Genomic DNA, 22,494 nt, shown 5'->3' with positions numbered 1-22,494 from the left:
CGCCACAGTACCCAAACAAAGCAGAAAAAAAAGAGAAGCAGAGCGATGAGCAGCATCAAACCAATGAGGCTGCCACCAAGCCCAGGAGTGATGATGCTGCCGAGCTCCAGCTAGCTTCATGTGCAGAGCCTACTTTCAGCATTTGGTTTGCATTATTTTGGCAAGACAGCTGTGTGTACAGCTGCATTCACAAAGGCTGTTTGTAATAGATGCATTACCATATCTATCTTGTAGCCAATATTCATTACCAAAACGGCCTTGTGTAGGGCGCTGTCCATCGTGCTGATACAGCGCAGCGAAGGTAGGCTACAGACTTTGAGCAAATGTGTAACTTAAAAAAAACTCAATCAATGGTCTTGGAGTCTCGGCATTTGAACGTTATGTTTATTGTGGTATAATGTGATATAAGCTGAATTCAATATAATTCCGATGCAAGAACCCCAACAACTGTGCCCCCTCAACGATATCAACTGCCCCTTAATCACTTCATCCTTGCGCCGGGACTGGTGACAGTGTTGTGTTTATGAGGAGTTCCCTTGTGCCAGGCCCAGCCAATCCGAATGAGGTTTTCCCCACAAAATGGATTTATTACAGACAGAAATACTCCTCAGTACCACCTCAGACGATTCTGCCGGTGAAGAAGCCGGATGTGGAGGTCCTTTGCTGGCGTGGTTACACATGGTCTGCGGTTGTGAGACTGGTTGGAAGTACTGCCAAATTCTCTAAAAGGACGTAGAGAAATTAATATTAAATTCTCTGGCAACAGCTCTGGTGGACATTACTGAAGTCATTATGCCAATTGCACGCGCCCTCAAAACTTGAGACATCCGTGGTATTGTGTTGTGTGACAAAACTGCACATTTTAGAGTGAACTTGTATTGTCCCCAGCACAAGGTGCACCTGTGTAATGATCATGCTGTTTAATCAGCTTCTTGATATGCCACACCTGTCAGGTGGATGGTTTATTTTGGCAAAGGAGAAATGTTCACTAACAGGGATGTAAACTTTTTGTGTGTATGGAACATGTCTGGGATCTTTAATTTCAGCTCATGAAACATGGGACCTACACTTAACATGTTGCATTTATATTTTAGTTCAGTATTTTATATATATATGATCTTAAAACCACTTAGTGGGTTGAGGACAATTTGACCTGAAATTGACTCATAATTACAATAACTAAATATTTATTTATTTAACTAAATATTTCAATGCAGCTATGGGATACATGGGGGGTTAAATGTTCTCTTGTCAACGTCCTATATATAGTCTAATGATTATTGAGTGATGACGCATGCCAGCGTGCGATGCAGCGGTTGAGTAGTAGCCTGGGAGAGCTAGCATGGCACAACTGGAGCCTCCACACGGAGAGAGGAATAGGCTACTCACGCATTTTCGCACACGTCTCGGGTGGTGCACAGGACACCGCAGGGGTTTTATCACGACTTATCGCTTCAATAAGTCTCTAATAAGGACCCCGCTCTGCCTAAATAAAGGTGAAATAAATTAGCCAGACAGCAAATTAAATAATAGTAATCCGTCACTTACTATGGGGAATACGAAAATAACTCCAGAGGCCCTGCAAGAGCTACTTTACCGTTATAATTTAACGCGTCGGGAGTTTATTGAAATCTACAAAATCCAACCGCTGGTTTATACGCCTGAGCTTCCACCTGGAGCCAAGACAGCGTTCGTGATTGTGTACGCGGTTATTTTCTTGCTGGCACTACTTGGAAATAGTTTGGTTGTTTACATCGTGGTGAGAAAGCGGGGAATCCAAACTGCCACGAACATCTTCATTTGTTCTCTAGCAGTGAGCGACCTCCTGATTTCGTTCTTCTGCATCCCGTTCACTTTACTGCAGAACATCTCATCCGAGTGGCTAGGAGGTGAGAGAGTATTATCTATCTGTGTTTTATGAAGTGATTCACTTATAAATTGAGCCTGTTTTGTAAAAATTAACCTAACATGAATTCTGGATGGTTAGGGCTATTATGATAATGGGAGAGCCACGACTTTCAAAACCACAGCTATTGAGTCATCTACAATTTACTGCATCACCTTATAAAATAAATTCAAAATCGAAGATTTAATATAACTTAATTGACTTTTTTTCTGATGGTAATATAACCTATTTCGTTCACTACAGACAACCCAATAATAACTGAGGCTTTACAGTTTGCTGGTATAAGTTCTGACTATATAACAAATAATGTGAGAAAGCAGAGGTAAAGTGGAGGCTACTAAACATTCACACTAAAAAGCAATGGCTCCATTGGGGTTTCAAAGCTGTGGCTCCATGGGGTTTCAAAGCTGTGGCTCTATGGGGATTTCAAAGCTGTGGCTCTATGGGGTTTCAAATCTGTGGATCTATGGGGTTTCAAATCTGTGGCTCCATGGGGTTTCAAATCTGTGGCCCCATGGGGTTTCAAATCTGTGGCTCCATGGGGTTTCAAATATGTGGCTCTATGGGGTTTCTAATCTGTGGCTCCTTGGGGGTTTCAAAGCTGTGGCTCCATGGGGATTCAAAGCTGTGGCTCTATGGGGATTTCAAAGCTGTGGTTCTATGGGGTTTCAAATCTGTGGCTCTATGGGGTTTCAAATCTGTGGCTCTATGAGGTCTCAAATCTGTGACTCAATGGGGTTTCAAAACTGTGGCTCTATGGGGTTTAAAATCTGTGGCTCTATGGGGTTTCTAATCTGTGGCTCCATGGGGTTTCAAAGCTGTGGCTCCATGGGGTTTCAAAGCTGTGGCTCCATGGGGTTTCAAATCTGTGGCTCTATGGGGTTTCAAATATGTGGCTCTATGGGGTTTCAAAGCTGTGGCTCCATGGGGTTTCATGTCTTCATATTGATTGGTCTACTTAATTTCATTACATAAAACGTTAACTTTAAATCATGTCTAGTTTCAACATGGTGACAATTTAATGAGGACCACTGATTAGAAATGATGAATGCAACCAGAATGGGATGTTTCATCATTAGGCTACAACACCACAGATATGTCCCAAATAGCACCCTATTCTCTAGGTAGTACACTACTTTTGACCAGAGCCCATAGGGTCCTGGTCAAAAGTGGCACACTATATAGGCAGCATGCTACCGTTTAGGACACACGCACCCTATTTTCGTAAAGAATCACGCAATTTGTTGAATAAGGTCCATGTTTGCAAAAGTAGAGATTCTCATGATTCAAGAATAATTTCCCCTGTCTCTGTAAGGTCCCTCAGTTGGATAGTGAATGTCAAACAAGGATTCAACCTCAGAGCAACCAATGAGCTTTAAAAGTATGGAATACATTCTTAGACAGGCACAGATCAGGGCAGGTAAAAAATAAAATCCTAGCCACTGAATATCTCTTTGAGTTTGGTAATCTGTGGGTGGTGTGTCATATTTTTATTTTACCTTCATTTAACTAGGCAAGTCAATTAAGAACACATTCTTATTTACAATGATGTCCTAGGAACAGTGGATTGTTCAAGGGCAGAACAACAGATTTTTACCTTGTCAGCTCAGGGGTTTGATCTCTTGATCTTTTGGTTACTGGCCCAACGCTCTAACCACTAGGATACCTGCCGCCACAGACCCCATATCCCCCAGATACTGTAAAGATCTGGCCATCCTTCCTTACTGAGCTGCAGAATAAAATGGAAACTGCTCATGGATATTTCTCTGAGGCTGAAGATGATTTTAAACAGTCTTCATTGGCTGAGCTCATTGCATTCACTCCACATTACTGGCCTGTATGACAAAGTGAAAAGAAGGAAGTCTGGTTTAAAAATAAAAAAATCCCTTTCCAAATTACCATCCTGTTTGCAAAGCTCTTAAAATAAATAATGCAAGACAGCATCGTAAAGAAATGAACTTTTTGGCCTAAATTAAATTAATCAGGTTTTGATCAAATCCAACATAACACATCACAGAGTGAAACCCTCTCTAAAGCTCATTTCCTGCCATTCTAAACATTTTGCCATGTTCATATGATATCTGAGTGAGAGAGACTAAAAAAATCAATTGGGGCCCCCTAGGGGTCAGGGCCCCAGGCCACGTGCCTTGCGTGCCTGGTCAGTAATTCGGCCATGATTACTACAAGGTTTAGATAGCTGGCTAGACTAACTTAACCAGTAATCTATAAAATGTTAGATGACATGGTCTAACTGAGTGACTGTCAGTGACTGATATAACAAGAGGAAAACTGCTCAAATTTTGAAATTGCATGTTGTGTATCCTACTATCCTTACTAACAGTAAGCTGAGACCCCAACTGACTAGTGTGCATGGCTAAAGAGCTCTATTTTCATGTCATCTGACCAGAAAGTCAAATAAAATTTGATTCGATCTTTGGCCACGCACACCATTACTTGCCAAACAAAATATCTTTATCTGAGCAATTGTATTAGTATAAGATAATATAATTTCCCATTTTTTTGAGCTTTCAATATAGCTCAGTATTTATATTATTTATTTTATACAGTCTTTTTTGCTCAGCTTTATCAAGGGTGCCGATCATTTTGGACCTGTAACTGACATTTTCCCAATACCTCTTCCATTGTCCTGCCAACAAACTAATTCTGGTAAAAGCATTCAAACATCATTTCTATGATTTGCCTTAATTGTCTGGCAAAAAGAACCCATTTCTAGGAAAATCATTCAAGTATCATTATCCTGCGAACAGACACATCACTGAAATACCTCTAAGTCGATCCTCTGTCAGTCAAATAAACAGATTCTAGTAAAAGCATTCAAGCATCAATGTCAACCTTCTGTTATCAATCAAAAGGACACATTTTTGGGAAAATCATTCAATTATTATTATGTCCTCATTATATCATACATCATCCTTCCATTGTTAAGCAAACAGATACATACAGTGTAAGTAAGTTAAAACACAATGCATAACATTTTTGTAAGCCTTCCATTGATTAGCAACAAGACACATTCCTAGGAAAAGCATTCAGGTATTTCACCTTCATAAGCACTAACGCGTTTGACTAAACCGTTACACAAGATACAGATTTGTATAAGACTGGCGGTAAAGAAGAACAATATTTGCTGTCACATCTCTGGTCATGCATATAAGAATTGAATTGTGCACCAAATCAAGTAGAAAATTGGCCATTGCATGATTTATTATTTCTTTATTAGCAACCCTGGTGTCCACTAGCACCAGGGTTTTCATTGGCACCAGGTTGTCCACTAGCACCAGGTTGTCCACTAGCACCAGGTTATCCACTAGCACCGGGGTTTTCACTAGCACCAGGTTGTCCACTAGCACCAGGTTGTCCACTAGCACCAGGTTGTCCACTAGACCCAGGGTTTCCACTGGCACCAGGTTGTCCACTGGCACCAGGTTGTCCACTAGCACCAGGGTTTTCACTGGCACCAGGGTTTTCACTGGCACCAGGTTGTCCACTAGCACCAGGTTGTCCACTAGCACCAGAGTTTTCACTGGCACCAGGTTGTCCACTAGCACCAGGTTGTCCACTAGCACCAGGGTTTTCACTGGCACCAGGTTGTCCACTAGCACCAGGTTGTCCACTAGCACCAGGTTGTCCACTAGCACCAGGTTGTTCACTAGCACCAGGTTGTTCACTAGCACCAGGTTGTCCACTAGCACCAGGGTTGTCCACTAGCACCAGGGTTTTTACTAGCACCAGGTTGTCCACTAGCACCAGGTTGTCCACTAGCACCAGGTTGTCCACTAGCACCAGGTTGTCCACTGGCACCAGGTTGTCCACTAGCACCAGGTTGTCCACTAGCACCAGGTTGTCCACTAGCACCAGGTTGTCCACTAGCACCAGGTTGTCCACTAGCACCCTTTCGGACACAGAAAAGGACTCCTGTGGATCCCATGCATTGGGCCTGGTCAAAGGTAGTGCACTACATAGGAATTAGGTTGCCATTTCAGACACAGGCTTTGTCCCTCTCCTCTTATAGGTGTTCTGGTGTGCAAGACCATTCCCTTTGTCCAGACGACAGCAGTGGTGACAGGTATACTCACCATGGCGTGCATCGCTCTGGAGAGGTACCAAGGCATCGTCCATCCACTCAGCATGAAGAGACAGTACACACCACAGAGAGCCTACAGGATGCTGGGTAAAGTAAATATATGGTCCTGTATTAACAAATTGTCTTAGAGTAGACAGTAAGTAGATAGTAATTTTTGCTATTCTCTTTAGGGGAGAGAGGAACAAAGTCACCTTTAACCCTCCTCAGGGTTCGAAGTAGAGGCGTTGTTTTATTCTTCTGAGATACAAGAATTTAAGTCAAATCAGGTTTGACCTTCCTCAGAGCCTTATTTACAAAGCGTATCGGAATAGGAATACTGATCTAGGACCAGATTGTCCTTTCAGATATTAATGAGTAAGATTATATGGATACAGGGAGCAGCGGCGATTGGACAACAAAAAAAATAGATATATTTTTGGTACAGTGCCAGTCAAAGGTTGGACACACCTACTCATTCAAGGGTTTTTCTTTATTTTTACTAGTTTCTACATTAGTCCCGTAGTCGCCTCTTCACTGTTGACATTGAGACTGGTGTTTTGCGGGTACTATTTAATGAAGCTGCCAGTTGAGGACTCTAGTTTCTAAAACTAGACTATAGTTGTCCTTTTGCTCAGTTGTGCACCGGGGCCTCCCACTCCTCTTTCTATTCTGGTTAGAGACAGTTTGCCCTGTTCTGTGAAGGGATTAGTACACAGCGTTGTACGAGATCTTCAGTTTCTTGGCAATTTCTCGCATGGAATAGCCTTCATTTCTCAGAACAAGAATAGACTGACGAGGTTCAGAAGAAAGGTCTTTGTTTCTGTCCATTTTGAGCCTGTAATCGAACCCACAAATGCTAATGCTCCAGATACTCAACTTGTCTAAAGAAGGGCAGTTTTATTAGTTCTTTAATCAGAACAATATTTTTCATCTGTGCTAACAATTGCAAAAGGGTTTTCTAATGATCAATTAGCCTTTTAAAATGATACACCTGGATTAGCTAACACAACGTGCCATTGGAACACAGGAGTGATGGTTGCTGATAATGGGCCTCTGTAATCCTATGTAGATGTTCCATTAAAAAACGGCCATTTCCAGGGCCTCCCGGGTGTTCTAGGGCACTGGTCTAATGGTCTAGGGCACTACATTGCTGTGCTACCTGTGCCACCAGAGACTCTGGGTTCGCGCCCAGGCTCTGTCGCAGCCGGCCGCGACCGGGAGGTCCGTGGGGCGACGCACAATTGGCCTAGCGTCGTCCGGGTTAGGGAGGGTTTGGCTGTTAGGGATATCCTTGTCTCATCGTGCACTAGCGACTCCTGTGGCGGGCCGGGTGCAGTGCACGCTAACCAGGTCGCCAGGTGCATGGTGTTTCCTCCGACACATTGGTGCGGCTGGCTTCCGGGTTGGATGCGGGCTGTGTTAAGAAGCAGTGCGCCTTGGTTGGGTTGTGTTTTGGAGGACGCATGGCTTTCGACCTTCGTCTCTCCCGAGCCCATACAGGAGTTGTAGCGATGAGACAAGATAGTAACTACTAACAATTGGATACCACGAAATTGGGGAGAAAACGGGGTACATTTTTTTTTTTTTTTATTTTTTTTTTTTTTATCTGCCGTTTCCAGCTACAATAGTCATTTAAAACATTAACAATGTCTACACTGTATTTCTGATAAATGTTGTTATTTTAATGGGCAAAAAATGTTGCTTTTCTTTCAAAAACATGGGCATTTATTTGTGACTCCAAACTTTTGAATGGTAGTGTATATAGTGTATATATATATATATATATATATATATATATATATATATATATATATATATATATATATATATATATATATATATATATATATATTTTTTTTTTTTTTACTGAGGTCCGGACCTCTGTGTTCTCATATGTAGTTACGGCACTGGTAGAACCATGTCTTCATTTTGCTTTGTTCTCTTTGACTAGGAGTTGTTTGGCTTGCATCCATGATTGTTGGATCTCCCATGTTGTTGGTGCAACAGTTAGAGGTGGGTAAGATACTACACTCTGCGTAGTACTCCTGCCAATTGCTTTTAAGCTATTTCCCTGTCCAGATGTGTTAGATCTGTGATTACTTTGTGTGTGTGTGTGTGTTTGTGTGTGTGTTTGTGTATTCACACTTATGTCTCTCTCCAGGTGAAGTATGACTTCCTATACGACCTACACCACGTGTGCTGCCAGGAGCGTTGGCGCTCGGCCTCACACAGACAGCTGTATGCCACCTTCATCCTGGTAGTTCTGTTCCTCCTGCCCCTGGCGGCCATGTTGATCCTCTACACACGGATAGGGATCGAACTGTGGATCCGCAAGAGGGTGGGCGACTCCTTTGTACTTAACACCATGAACCAGGGAGAGGTGGGAAAGATCTCCAGGTCTGTATAGAGATACTGTATGACTCCATAAAAACACTTGTGTGTTCAACAACCTATACACATACATGGTAGTTACGTTCTGTAGGTACAGAGTGATTGCAGCGGACATGAGTCGGTACATGGTTGCTCATGGTCTTTTGATAAGGTAGCCCCTCTGCCTGCGACTTCAAAATCCGTGTCTAGAAAGAATATCCTGTTGGTCTGGTGGTCAAGATGTTGGTTACTCCTGTGGAAGATCCTGTCCGTGACATAATTATGATAATTTCACTGAATACTGAATATAAGAATATTATCATATGATCCAAAACGTTTCTTCATGTTAACCCGACAGATTAATATGTGTTTCTTATTCTTTGTTGGTGATTAGAAGGAAGAGGAGAGCCATCAAGATGATGATTACCATTGTGGTGCTATTCACTGTGTGCTGGGCCCCATTCCACACCGTCCACATGCTCTCTGACTACAGTAAGTCTGTCTGAGAAGCCAATAGCCATAAGACACTTCTCTTCTATACATCAATCAGTTGATCTGAAATAACACATGAATTCATGTAGTAACCAAAAAAAGTGTTAAACAAAACAAAACAAATCAAATATTCTTCAAAGTAGCCACCCTTTGCCTTGATGACAGCTTTGCACACTCTTGGCATTCTCTCAACCAGCTTCATGAAGAATGCTTTTCCAACAGTCTTGAAGGAGTTCCCACATATGCTGAGCACTTGTTGGATGCTTTTCCTTCACACTGCGGTCCAACTTATCCCAAACCATCTCAATTGGGTTGAGGTCGGGTGTTTGTGGAGGCCAGGTCATCAGATGCAGCACTCCATCACTCTCCTTATTGGTCAAATAGCCCTTATACAGCCTGGAGGTGTGTTTGGGGTCATTGTCCTGTTGAAAAACAAATGATAGTCCCACTAAGCGCAAACCAGATGGGATGGCGTAATGCTGCAGAATGCTGTGGTAGCCATGCTAGTTAAGTGTGCCTTGAATTCTAAATACATCACAGACAGTGTCACCAGAAAAGCACCACCACACCTCCTCCTCCGTGCTTCACAGTGGGAACCACACATCCAGAGATCATCTGTTCACTTGCTCTGCATTTCACAAAGACACGGCGGTTGGAACCAAAAATCTCAAATTTGGACTAATCAGACCAAAGGACAGATTTACACTGGTCTAATGTCCCTTGCTCGTGTTTCTTGGCCCAAGCAAGTCTTTTCTTATTATTGGTGTTCTTTAGTAGTGGTTTCTTTGCAGCAATTCGACCATGAAGACCGGATTCACACACAGTCTCCTCTGAACAGTTGATGTTGAGATGTCTATTACTTGAACTATGTGAAGCATTTATTTGGGCTGCAATCTGAGGTGCAGTTAATGAACTTATTCTCTGCAGCAGAGGTAACTAGTTATTCATTTTCTGTGGTGGTCCTCATGAGAGCCTGTTTCATCATAGCGCTTGGTGGTTTTTGTGACTGCTCTTGAAGAAACTTTCAAAGTTCTTAAAAATTTCCAGGATGATTGTCATGTCTTTAAGTAATGATGGACTGTTGTCTCTCTTTGCTTATTTGAGCTGTTCTTGCCATAATATGGACCTTGTCACAACACAACTGATTGGCTCAAACAAGGCAGACCTGTTAATTGAAATGCATTCCAGGTGACTGCCTCATGAAGCTGGTTGAGAGAATACCAAGGGTGTACAAAGCTGTCAAGGCAAAAGGTGGCTACTTTGAAGAATCTCAAGTATAAAATCTATTTTGATTTGTTTAACACACATTTTTGGTTACTACATGATTCCATATGTGTTATTTAATCATTTTGATGACTTCACTATGCCCTAAGGGTCGAAACATTGTTAATAAATATCACCTGGTAGCATGAGCAGCAGTCTGCGGCATGTTCCTTTCTGTTTTCCATGAGTTTGCCTCACTCCAGCACCCATGGAAAGTACCTGGACGTGTGTATGTTCTTCAGCTTTTGTTCACTATTCTACAATGTAGAAAATAGTCAAAATAAAGAAAAACCCTTGAATGAGTAAGTGTATCCAAACTTTTGACGGGTACTGTATATGTTTGATGAATTATTGAATTTGGCCTTTACTACTTTAGCCCATTGAAATGCACTGAATAACGCATTCAGAAATGGCAAAAGACAAAACATAAAAAATAAGGAAAAAGGTTTTGAAGTGTCTGTCCTATATCTAGGAGCTTTAAGAAAAGCTCAGGAAATATATGTTTTGGTACACATATTTAACCCCCTTTTTTTGTTGGCACAAAACTGCTTCTATACTTCAATATTATTATTATTTTTTTTACCGGTACCTCGTTACCTTCAGACAAGTCCCGTGACACTTGTGGGTGTTACGGTTTTCTTCGGGTGAAGGAGAGTCGGACCAAAATGCAGCGTGGTAATTTTCATACATGTTTAATGAAGACAAAACGAACAATACAAAAACAAGAAACAGACCGTGAAAACCTATACAGCCTATCTAGTTACAACAAACACAGAGACAGGAACAATCACCCATGAAACACTCAAAGAATATGGCTGACTAAATATGGCTCCCAATCAGAGACAACGATAATCACCTGCCTCTGATTGAGAACCAATTCAGACAGCCATAGACTTTGCTAGAGAACCCCACTAAACCCCAATCCCAATACCTACGAAAACCCCAAGACAAAACACACCACATAAATAAACCCATGTCACACCCTGGCCTGACCAAAATAATAAAGAAAACACAAAATACTTTGACCAGGGCGTGACAGTGGGAGTCATAGAGCAAAGCCGAGTCTCGTCTTTCCATAGAGTGGTCATATTAGTTTGTAGCCCAAACGGTTATGACGCTACAGACATAAGTTGGCACATTGGCTACCACTTCAGACGAGTCCCGTGGGGCTTGTGGGGGGTCATAGAGCAAAATGTAGAACACCATTGTGTTCATGAGAGTCTCATCTTTCCATAGTGTGGTCAAACTGTTCAGACGCTATAGATGTTTTTGTGAGAAGACCAATTTTAGGGATGTCTCCTGGTCTGACAAACAGCGCTGTAGCACTGCCACATTCCACCGCAGATGCGGAAGGCTGACATGGTGTTCATGAGTTTATCTGACACTGGGGAAGTAGATAAAGAACTTCAGTGCCAAAATTCGGAAGTATCCCTTTAAACAGATGGATATTGTTGGGTATTTTTGTATTATGTTAATTAGATTGACACATGGATGCGTCAATTGATTATTAAGGATTAAGTACCAGATGATCTAACAATCCCACCTATATCAATTCCACATTATCATTCCCATCCTCAGATTACCTGGACGAGCAGTTCAACGACATCACGGTGAACATGATCATGGCCATCGCCCAGGCCATCGGTTTCTCCAACTCCTTCAACAACCCTATCGTCTACGCCTTCATGAATGAGAACTTCCAGAAGAAATGTGTGTCCACCTTCTCCCAGTGCTGCCGACGGCCAAACCAGAGGGTTGGAGCTCTAGACGTCACCAGTAGATCCAAACTACATGTCCGTTTTACCCGACCGAGGGACAGACAAGAGGCGGCCATCTTGGAAGACATGTCCATCGTACAGGCCACCAGGACACAGATTAGTGGGATTGAGAATGGTGCCTTAAAGCTAAATACAGCTCCATCCTATGCAGAGGAGGAGATCTTGTTTGTGACCTGTGAGCCACAGACATGAGTGGAAGTCCGATGTAGATATGCCTATATTAGATTTGGGACTTCTATTCCCTAATGTGGTCCTGCTTGGCTCAGTTGGTAGAGCTTGCCCCGCCAGGGTTGTGGGTTCGATTCCCGGGGCCACCCATACGTAGAATGTATGTATGCATGACTGTAAGTCACTTTAGATGGAAGCGTCTGCTAAATGGCATCTATTATCAACAGTGAGGTTACAATTGAATCAAGTGATTGATGATCCTAAATAAAAGGACCAGTCATTCACACCTTACTTTTAAAGGACACCTAAAATCAGTGTGTAGGTTTCTTTTCTGGATTAGATTTGTATCTGAAAAATAATGGATATGACCACTCTACTCATGTGTGACCTTAGACATGAGATTCTGAACTCTGGAGAGAGCATATATGGCATCAATCATCCATATTGTATTTATCTACCTTGTTTTCCTCCACTTAGGGCCTGTCTGGTTTTATAGTGCTGCCTTTGAAAACTGACTATAGGTAGGGTATTGGTATCCTCCAGAGTTATGTATTATTTGTGAAGTTTGTGCGTACATTGTTGTGACATTATATAAAACTGTGCTGTGAAGTATTTCTCCATTTTCTTTGACAACAGATGAAAGCGTTGGAATGTGTCATGCAGGGGAGGTTAGTGAAATCACTGAAATCCTAAACAAAGAGTTGCAGTTTGCTTTAGAATGGGTTACCAGTAATAAACTGGTCCTGAACATCTCTAAAACTAAGAGCATTGTATTTGGTCAAATCATTCCCTAAGTTCTAGGCCTCGGCTGAATCTGGTAATGAATGGTGTGGCTGTTGAACAGGTTGGCAGATGTAGATAGGCCTGACTGCATGGCTTCTTGTTTTCATAAGAGACAATGTGATGGAAATTCCAAATTGTTTGCTTAGTCAACTTACACACAGCACTGACATACACACTTACCCCACCAGACATGCCACCAGGGGTCTTTTCACAGTCCCCAGGTACAGAAGAAATGAAAGAAAACAGACTGCCTCCCAAGTAAATCACCCATGTCCACACATGTCTGTGCCTCTACCCAGTCATGTGAAAGCCATAGTTTAGGGCCTAATGATTTTTTTTGTTGAAAATTGACTGATTTCCTTCTATGAACTGTATCTCAGTAAAATCTTTGAAATTGTTGCGTTTATATTTTTGTTCAGTATATGTAAATTGTAAAGTATTTTGTAATGTATTTTCGTTATGTGTCGGAACCCAGTAAGACTAGCTGTCGCCATTGATGTTTGCTAATGGGACCTTAATAAAATCAAATCAAAAATGTCATGCACCCATTATTTTAGAGGGTGCACGAAGTACATGAGAATGGAAGGTGGGTGGTATTCGGAGAAATTTGCTTTTTTCTAAAAACCTGAAACATTTTCCTGCAATCTAGAGCCATAATCATTATTCTTAATTCTATGTAAAAAAATAAATAAATAATAAGTATATTTTTCTGCATAGGTTATCTAAGCATACATCTTTAAAATTGTCATTTTAATTAATGATGGACATTGATTCTTTAAGAACTTTTATGCCTTAGTAGTTTTGTACATCTGCCACACTGGTATAGTATCATAACCCAAGAGTTAAAGCTATTTTAGTTTTTTCTAAAGTATAAAAACCTTGCCAGCAGGTATGCCAGCTAAAATAGACAAGCTACTCTAACTTGATTGATAGCCTGAAATAGCTTGGTAGCTAGTTATGAGGTTAGGAGATTGGGAACCTATCAACTGGCTAGTGTTGATAATGGGATATGTAGGAGGGTGAGCCGGTCAAGGATCGATTCAGACAAGGTGGTAAATTGTATGACAAGTGACAGTTTAATTATGAGTAAAGATATCTGGTACAACGTATACGGGCCCATTTCATTCGGTTCTTAAGGAACCAGCAGAAAAGAAGCCCCGCTAACAGTTTGCACATGTCTCATATACAGAACAGAAAGTAGGTTGATTCTAGAAGATCGGGTCTTCGGGTTGGTTCAGGCTGAGGTGTAGTCTTCTTGGATTGGCCCTGTTGGGCCGTCCGTCATCCCTCTGAGTCTTGTCGTGCCGTTCCTTGTCACACAATGTTCAGCTAAAAAAGGAGATTAGGTGTGTGCGCTGGTTTCTGCAAGTCAAGGCTGTCTCTTCCTCCCAATGTGTGGGTGTATGTCTTATCTGTGTGTCCTCGGCAGTTAGTGTGTGTAATGTGTGTGTGCTGTGTGTGTGGGTGTGGGAGCTATCCTGTATGGGACCTAACATGTTTTACTGTGAAAATACGTTGTCTCAGTTATAGCAATGTAATAGCAGTAGGCTGGTCACCTGCATAAGAAATAGCACTTCCTTACACTAGCTAAAGCCAATTTAATAAAATTGCTAGGTGGCTAGAATTACAGAGAAACAACAAAACATGTTTGCTTTATTTAATCATCAAGAAGGAATCAATCGGCTACATAACTTGATCAAATGAATTTACAAACATACCTCCTGTGAGTACTGACTATCACCGGAAGCTAAAATCCAATCACTTGACACTTTCTCTCCTACACTGACAATACTGTCTGCATACACTAGAGCAGGAGTATCTAGCGTCCTGCCTAGCATATCTTTGCTCAGTGGTGCACCTTGGAAGGAACTACTTAATATGGAAAATACCGCCGACAGATATGTTTATAAATAATTATGATATAACGTGGTCTAAAAAGGAAGTTAAGTAATTAATTTAACATCTGATAAATGTAACATCTGAAAAAAATTATCTGAAATTCCACTCTCTGGAATGTGATTCTTTGAGGTTCGAATCCATAAAAATAAATTAAATAACCATGTTACTGTGCATTTTAAGTCCAGTTTCTCATGGATTTCAATATGTGAAATCCGTGGTTCTGTTATCTTGGCCAGGTCGCAGTTGCAAATGAGAACTTGTTCTCAACTAGCCTACCTGGTTAAATAAAGGTGAAATAAAATAAAAATAAATGTTAATTGTTGGACATAAGAGACTGTAGAAACACCAGGAAATCAGCTCCAAGTGATTTTAATTTTGGAAATCTGCTCCCAAGTATTCCCATGCATAATACAGAGATGCGATCGTATACAAATGTAATCAAGGTTTGAAAAAATTATGATTTAATCTAATATCATATATCTTCGGGCTTCTTGCGGTCAATTTGCAGTCTACAAATTATTTGTAATTATGTCTGGCCCGCCGACCAGCCGCTCAAGAAAAAATCGGCCTGCGGCTGAATCTACTTGATGGTCCCTGCTCTACAAACAAGTAGTGGACACTGGAAATGTGTCTATTTTAATCCATGACCCAAATCACGGCCCAGGCTGTCATTGACGCTACTTGACTGACATCTAGAGGTATAGGTAGGATTTTCTCTCTATGATTTCTCTACTTCTCCATTACCGCCAATTTTCATGAATGACGTGGATAAAAATATTTCCATGTCATTCAATAATAAACAAAAGTATACATTAACATACATTGTTGCGTTAATAAATAATAATGTGGTGGACTACTTTTGGAAAAAGGGCATCAGAGCATGATTGTGTAACTGCTAATTGAATAAAATGGCCACCAATTAATACATGTGTAATCAATAAACATGTCATTTCTGAATGTATTGCATACAATTTTATATAGGATACTCATACTCACACATATAGGATACTCATACTCAATATAAATACATATACATTCACGTCAGTAGGTACAGAAAATAAAATACAGATTAATCATGGAGTATTTTTGGATAACACAAATGTGTCTGCCAAAATTACATGGGCATTTATTTTATTTTGTGACGTTTGATCTATTGTCATATACACTTAAGAAAATAGTACATACAAAGGACAAAACGACACGTTATATTTTCCTCCGTGTGCTCTCAAATAATCTGCATGTATTTTTAGTCAGGCAAGAATTTTGGTCGCACCGCTTCCATTCAGGCATTTGGTTGGCCAGCTTCGGGCCCTTCCTCCTTTTCCGCATCCCTGAGAGGCTGATGCCAAGATGGTGAGTCTTGTGGCATAAAATGTATAATTAAATCCTTCATATATCTTAAGCATCCTTTCGTCGTTGTTAAAGTCATGAAGTCCGAATACATTGACAAGCCATCCCTGATAGGAATATTACAACATTTACGTTGTAAAAGTTATTTTTAGTCCTTTAAGAACTGGTGGCCTAACCGAGCTCTGGCTTTTGGACCGCCTCTTCATTCGGTTGTGCGAGCCATTCAGTAATTTTATAACACATGACTTCTACTTTTCCACGACTACAAGTTGGTGACTACATTGTGTTTTTTTTACAGTATGATATAATGCCGTTATTTGGCCAGCACGGGCTTAATGGCTAGCTGTGGCTAACGGTAGTCTCCCTGACACAGCATGTCAGTTGTAAAGCAGCATTGTTATTCTGGATACTATCTAGCTAACGTTAAATGCCACAAGATGACTAACGTTAACTTACCACAAATGCATGATATTTGGCATGTACCTTGTAATCAATCCAACCAGAAGTACTCATGTCTTTGAAGTAGTTAGCTAACTACCTTCCATCTAAACCGGTCTAGCAAACGTTGTCCGGCTAACGTTAGTTAGGTTGCGAACTAAGGTCAGTGACGCTAGCAACCTGTCAGCATGATTTGGTTTGTAAGTACTTGGCATATTTTCCACGTAGCTAGCTACTAAATCTTACCTATGTAAGTCACGAAATACAAGGTAATGAAGTTGGCTAACTACCTCTAGCTGCCTGGTGTGAGCTGATGTGTTATTGTCATGCAACAAGTAACTTTTTTTTTATTTTGCCCCGCTAATCAACTAGCTACCTGACAGCCATCGTCTTTTTCAATACTTGTTGCTGTTTACTACTTGTATATATTATGTGTGTAGGGTCCCCAGCGTATCAGGATCCTGTTCCAGTCGTAATTTCCAGATTTTGTTGAAAGTAGTGGCTAGAATATAAACACTTCAATTACTGTAAAAAATTAACAATGTGTTCACCTGCAAGAAGGGGTCTGAAAAGCTACCTATAACGGTATTGTCAATCCAGTATTGTAAATGCTAACCTCTGTTTTCCATCTACTTGCAGAACGACACAGTAACAGTCAGAACCCGGAAGTTTATGACAAACCGGCTGCTTCAGAGGAAGCAAATGGTAAGCCCAAATGTTTCTTTCCTACCACTATAACATCAACACATGACCTCAATTGCTGTATACTGAGTGTTCAGCACACATTATTTATTGAAGCAATTGTCTGCAGTTTCCTTTCATTTTTATAAGTGCTGCGTGGTCTATAACTGTTTCTCCATTGTCTCCTTTTCTAGGTTGTTGATGTCCTCCATCCAGGCAAAGCCACAGTCCCTAAGACTGAGATCAGGGAGAAGCTGGCCAAAATGTACAAGACCACCCCCGATGTGGTGTTCGTCTTCGGCTTCAGGACACAGTTTGGTGGTGGCAAGACGACAGGTTTCGCCATGGTCTACGACTCTCTCGACTACGCTAAGAAGAACGAGCCCAAGCACAGACTGGCCAGGGTGAGTGGATGCTGAAAAAATGGAAATAAGTGTTGATGTTTTTTATTTTGGGGGGGGGGCTTTATTATTTTAATTTGTATGACACTATGTCTGTGTATAGTTTGTCCCATCAGTATCATCTATTGTCTGCTAGTGATGCACATTGCAAGCAGTGCTATTTTGGTAAATGTTTTTGTTCTCGCAGCACGGTCTCTATGAGAAGAAGAAGTCCTCCAGAAAACAGCGCAAGGAACGCAAGAACAGAATGAAGAAAGTACGAGGTACCAAGAAAGCCAGTGTGGGTGCTGCTGGCAAAAAGGTAACTTGGCTGTTCCTCCTATGGTGCATTCCTCTTGCTACAGTATGGGTGCGTCTCAATAGTCACCATTTTACACAAGCTGCTTTTGTTGTCCTTCCTCTGCTTTGATTTGAAAACGCAGTGGGTATAATGATGTATGTACAAGATGGTGTATGTACAAGATTTATGTTTTCACCCAAGAGAACTTCACATCTGTGCAGATGGAGGGGGCAGCTTAAGACTATTGAAACACCCCACATCACTTCATTCTTATTAGTTAATTATTCATTACATGCATATCTTTTCCACTTCCTAAGTGTTAGTTTTGTCTTTATTTATGTGTGCTTACTGTTTTAATGAGTCATCTTTTTCTCTCAAACTGTTCTTTGGGACTGTAGAAGGTAAATGTTTTCATCAGTAGACTAACTGCTGTGTGTAGATAATGCTACTGTGGTGTTCCTAGCTGACTTCATCCCAATCCTCCCTTTTTATATAACCAAAAAAGCTACTGCTACATGTGGATTTCTTTAACGTCCACATTGGGTTTCAGTTCAGTCCCCTACCAGTTAGAATGAGCAACTAAGTATTCACTCATGACCCTAATTTTGGTGAGTGTGAACTGAACACTAATAGTGGTTTAGATCCCAAGTTAAACCATATTGTGTGGTCTTAAGACTCAATAGTAGGTCGCCAAGTGGATCTCTGAAAGACTAGAAACTAGAGCCGTTTCTCAATTCATTCCCGGACGACCCCAATGGAGAACATATGTTTGTTTTAGTCCAGCACTAACACATAATTCAACTAGTCAAGTCTTAGTGCTGGGTTAGAACACAAATATGCACCCCCCCAAGAATGGATTGATAGACTTTCTAGCTGCATTTGTGTGTATTTATTGAAATTCCCACATCTAGTGCTCAGCACAGTTTGGCTTGTATTCTTTTCCTGGGTGGAGTTGACTGAATTTTGTAATTCATCTTCGGTGCAAATCTTATGCCTTTCAGGGGTCTACTCTGTGAGTAAAGTATTTAAGTAAAATAGCTTAACATTATCTTCATCCTTTTGCCTTTCTTTTGCCACCTGTGGATTTCTTTTACAGAAATGAGGTCTGTTCCAGGTATTAAGCAAAGCGGGCATGGCGTGCTGTTATTCATGTGTTGAAATCAACATAGACTCTTATATCCTGGTAGCGCTAGTTGAGACCGGTCTCTGCATGTCTCACCTGTAGTCTTTCCACAACCTTTTATCTACCAATACCAACCTTCCCTCTTCAACCCACCCTAATTCCCTAAACTCCTAAAGTTGGTACTTATACCCTGACAAATAATCTTATGTCCACTAACGTCATATCAACGTAAAGAAAGTCTAAATTACACTACTACTTTGCTTCTAAAAGTTATTATTCTTATTCTGCTGTTAAACTATTACATATTTGTATTTGTCAACCGCTGAGTACACTTATGCTAACATGCAGTACACGCGGTGGCCTCCGCTTGGCATGTAGTAAAGCAAGTCTAGAGTGATACATTGGAAAATAAGTTATAACCAACTACTGTCTGTGTGAGACAACTGAACCACATGTCCACTTATACAACTTTTCTGAAACATTAACCATCATAATTTCATTTAGGCATGTATTTAATGTAATGTTCTTTTATATATATGTTGATGTTTTATTATACTAGACTGCCAAATTGGTGTCTTCACTGAGCTGAAAATGTTAAGATGCACTATGCAGAAAGTTAGCCTAATTTGAGTTTGTGACAAAACAAGGAAGTATTGTCGAATCATTGTACCATCTAAACCACTGTGAAACATCTTTTCTATAACCATAACATATTGTATTTTCGGCAGTTTGAAGCTGGTGTACAAAACCAAAAGTAAGACACAAACCGAACTTAAGAACGGAAAGCATTGAAATAATGCACATAGAACAGATCTACTGCTTCTTAGACTTGCTTTCAATGAGAATGACAGATCTATAACACATTTCTGTGAATTTGGTTGGTTGCCCAATAAGTTTCATTGCGGCTTTATCTGTAATTTTGCAGTTGAAATTTTGGTGCATTTACTATAACCAATATGTAGGTTGAGCCCACGTCCCTAGCAAATGCATCTGTTCCCACACCCAATTTCAATACTATTACCCTCCTTCAAACCCTCAGCCCAAAAATGAGTTGGACCCCCCCTTGAGTATAGTGGTGGATAGATTGTAAACTTCTGTTTTGCAGATGAACTAACTTCCCTTCCTCTGTTTTCCTACAGTGAGCCCGGAGAATCAGGGATGGTCCTCGTGCTCAAGATGTTCTTGTATATTGTCATCAAATAAAACGTTTGGAAAAGTCACTCCTGTTTTCACAACTTATTTTTATATGCCCTGGACAAATTTGACACGTTTGTGTATACTGTTACATTTGCAGTGTGCGGTAAATATACTGAACAAAAATATCAATGCAACATGTAAAGTGTTTCATGAGTGAAATGAAAGATCCCAGAAATGGTCCATATGCACAAAATGCTTCTTTCTCATGTTTTGCACAAGTTGGTTTAGATCCCTGTTAGTGAGAAGTTCTCCTTTGCCGAGATAATCCATTTGGCATTGATTAAACAGCATGATCATTAAACAGGTGCACCTTGTTCTGGGGACTATAAAAGGCCACTAATGTGCAGTTTTGTCACGAGACTCGGATGTCTCAAATTTTGAGGGACTGCAATTGGTATGCTGATTGCAGGAATGTCCACCAGCGCTGTTGCCAAATAATGTTAATTTCTCTACCATAAACTGCCTCTGTTTTACAGTAGTTTAGGGGATAGAGGGATAATGAGGTAAATTGTTACTTGTACTACTGCGTTGATCTTGCATAAGTAATCTTGTGAGATTTGTGTGGTTGTACAAGCAGAGATGTAAGCGGAAGCGAGACATCCCACTTGCTCATTTTTTCCTGGTTACTTTCTTGGATCATATAGGCAATGAACTAAGCAGACCAGACCCAGCTGATATTGCATTGGTGTCGATGGGAGAGACGTTAAGCAGACCAGAACAAACGTTTTTTTTTTCCATTTGTAAGCGGCCTGAGTTAGACCTTAATTTATCCACCATCTACGGTACAAAGCTAACAGTAGGAGGCCCTAACAATAGGTGGGAAGGCAAGCGGTCTGCTTATTGCTTCAACCCCTCGTGAACAGATTGATGCGAGTCGACCCTGTCACTTTGTCTCTTATGCTGGTAAATGTAGTAATGGACCAGAAAATGAAGACTTCGGGGTCAAAGATTCAGAATTGTCTGGAGAGTGCCCCCTACTGGCCAACCAACATTACAGACTCCTGCTACATTCTCCTTTTAATACTGTTGAATGGTGTTCCCTTTGTATGAGTCTGAAAATATCCAATATTACCAAATGCATTGAATGTTGAATTACTGAGGTGATTTGTGGATAAACTATTGTCCTATATGATAATGGTCTCATACACTGGTCCAGTGTGTTCTTACTCTTTGTAGACATTTCGTTTGCTCTTATGACTTGAATATTTCTCACGATGAGAGAAGACATAAATGAAAGGCTTCATTCTAATGAAGTTGAAAATATTTAAAGTGTTTCGTAAAAATGGTTCCATTGTGTTCACCAAGACTGAAGACCCTTGGTGTGAGCACAGAGCTGAACCAATGGTGCTACGTTGCTGTAATTCATACTGATTTGTCTTGGGCTATGCACTTTGTTGACAACATACCTGGCTCCTACCAGGTGACATGGAAAGGTCAGCGTCCGCACCTCATTACTGCTGTCCCTGATGTCTCAACACTAGGTTCCTCTGGGTTCTCTGTACACAAACTTGCTTCTGTCACATCCTTACATGGTCTCATCACTTATGCTGATGGCACTCAACTCTTTCTCACATTCCATATGTGTATGATTTCTGTGTGGCTGGCAGACATCTCTGCTTGGATGTTGGCCTGCCACGTCAAGCTCAAACTATACAGCACAGCACTGCTATTCCTTCCTGGGGAAGGCGTGCCAGATCCAAGACCTCTCCATCACAGTTGACATACTCTACCTTCCAGACTAAATCATCTCTGTGGTTTTGGTCACGTTGAACTGATGGTGCTACAATGCAAGACTACTAATGCTGTAACCCATTGATTCACAGATTAGTTCAACCTGTACATGTTTATTCAATTGTATGTCTCAGGCTCTGCACTCTTGTCACCTTGGCATGACAGGTGAAGTGAAACAATGTGAGCGTGTGAGATCAGGCTAGTTTAACAAGGCAAGCTTTTGATACAACCGGGTAGTCATAAAAACATGCAGCCTGACCTTCACCTCAGTCTGGCGAACACACAATACATCAGTAGCCTTGTGTTAGCCAGAACAGATCACAGGGTAGCAGCTTGATGTAGAAGTACACCCCTGGACAGGACACTAGTCTATTGCGGATCTTTACCCCAAATCTAGCTTAATGCTGAGTGCCAAGCAGAGACGCATCAGGTTTTGTTTTTCAATTCTTTGGTATGACTCAGCCAGCGATTGAACTCGCAACCTTCCAATCTCAGTGCGGACACTAACCACAAGGCCACTGAGTTGTTACATTAGCTAGTTAGTTACAGTGTG

At 41.0% G+C, this 22,494-nt stretch overlaps 2 protein-coding genes across 5 annotated transcripts; both read left to right on the top strand.

The window, feature by feature from the left end:
* The first annotated feature begins 1,205 nt into the window (after positions 1-1,205).
* Positions 1,206-13,359, top strand: qrfpra (pyroglutamylated RFamide peptide receptor a). Its single transcript, XM_036986856.1, has 6 exons — positions 1,206-1,889; positions 5,937-6,095; positions 7,939-8,000; positions 8,149-8,384; positions 8,752-8,849; positions 11,691-13,359. Exons 1-6 carry the CDS (start codon positions 1,550-1,552, stop codon positions 12,080-12,082), a joined length of 1,287 nt encoding a protein of 428 aa, XP_036842751.1. The 5' UTR covers positions 1,206-1,549; the 3' UTR covers positions 12,083-13,359.
* Positions 13,360-15,999: 2,640 nt separating this feature from the next.
* On the top strand, positions 16,000-20,233 carry rps24 (ribosomal protein S24). Of its 4 annotated transcripts, XM_021613497.2 has the most exons (7): positions 16,000-16,093; positions 17,168-17,233; positions 17,404-17,613; positions 17,798-17,911; positions 18,289-18,291; positions 18,987-19,004; positions 20,153-20,233. In XM_021613497.2, the coding sequence occupies exons 1-6, from the start codon at positions 16,091-16,093 to the stop codon at positions 18,990-18,992; spliced, it is 402 nt and encodes a 133-aa protein (XP_021469172.2). In that variant the 5' UTR covers positions 16,000-16,090; the 3' UTR covers positions 18,993-19,004; positions 20,153-20,233. The 4 variants fall into 4 exon arrangements, with proteins under 4 accessions (XP_021469172.2, XP_021469181.2, XP_021469190.2 ...); XM_021613506.2 differs by lacking the exon at positions 18,289-18,291; XM_021613515.2 differs by lacking the exons at positions 18,289-18,291; positions 18,987-19,004.
* Positions 20,234-22,494: the final 2,261 nt, after the last annotated feature.

Source organism: Oncorhynchus mykiss, chromosome 1, assembly GCF_013265735.2.
Source record: "Oncorhynchus mykiss isolate Arlee chromosome 1, USDA_OmykA_1.1, whole genome shotgun sequence".
NCBI lineage: Eukaryota > Metazoa > Chordata > Actinopteri > Salmoniformes > Salmonidae > Oncorhynchus > Oncorhynchus mykiss.
The sequence above is the reverse complement of the archived record's forward strand: the minus strand, read 5'-3'. Positions and strand labels throughout refer to the sequence as shown.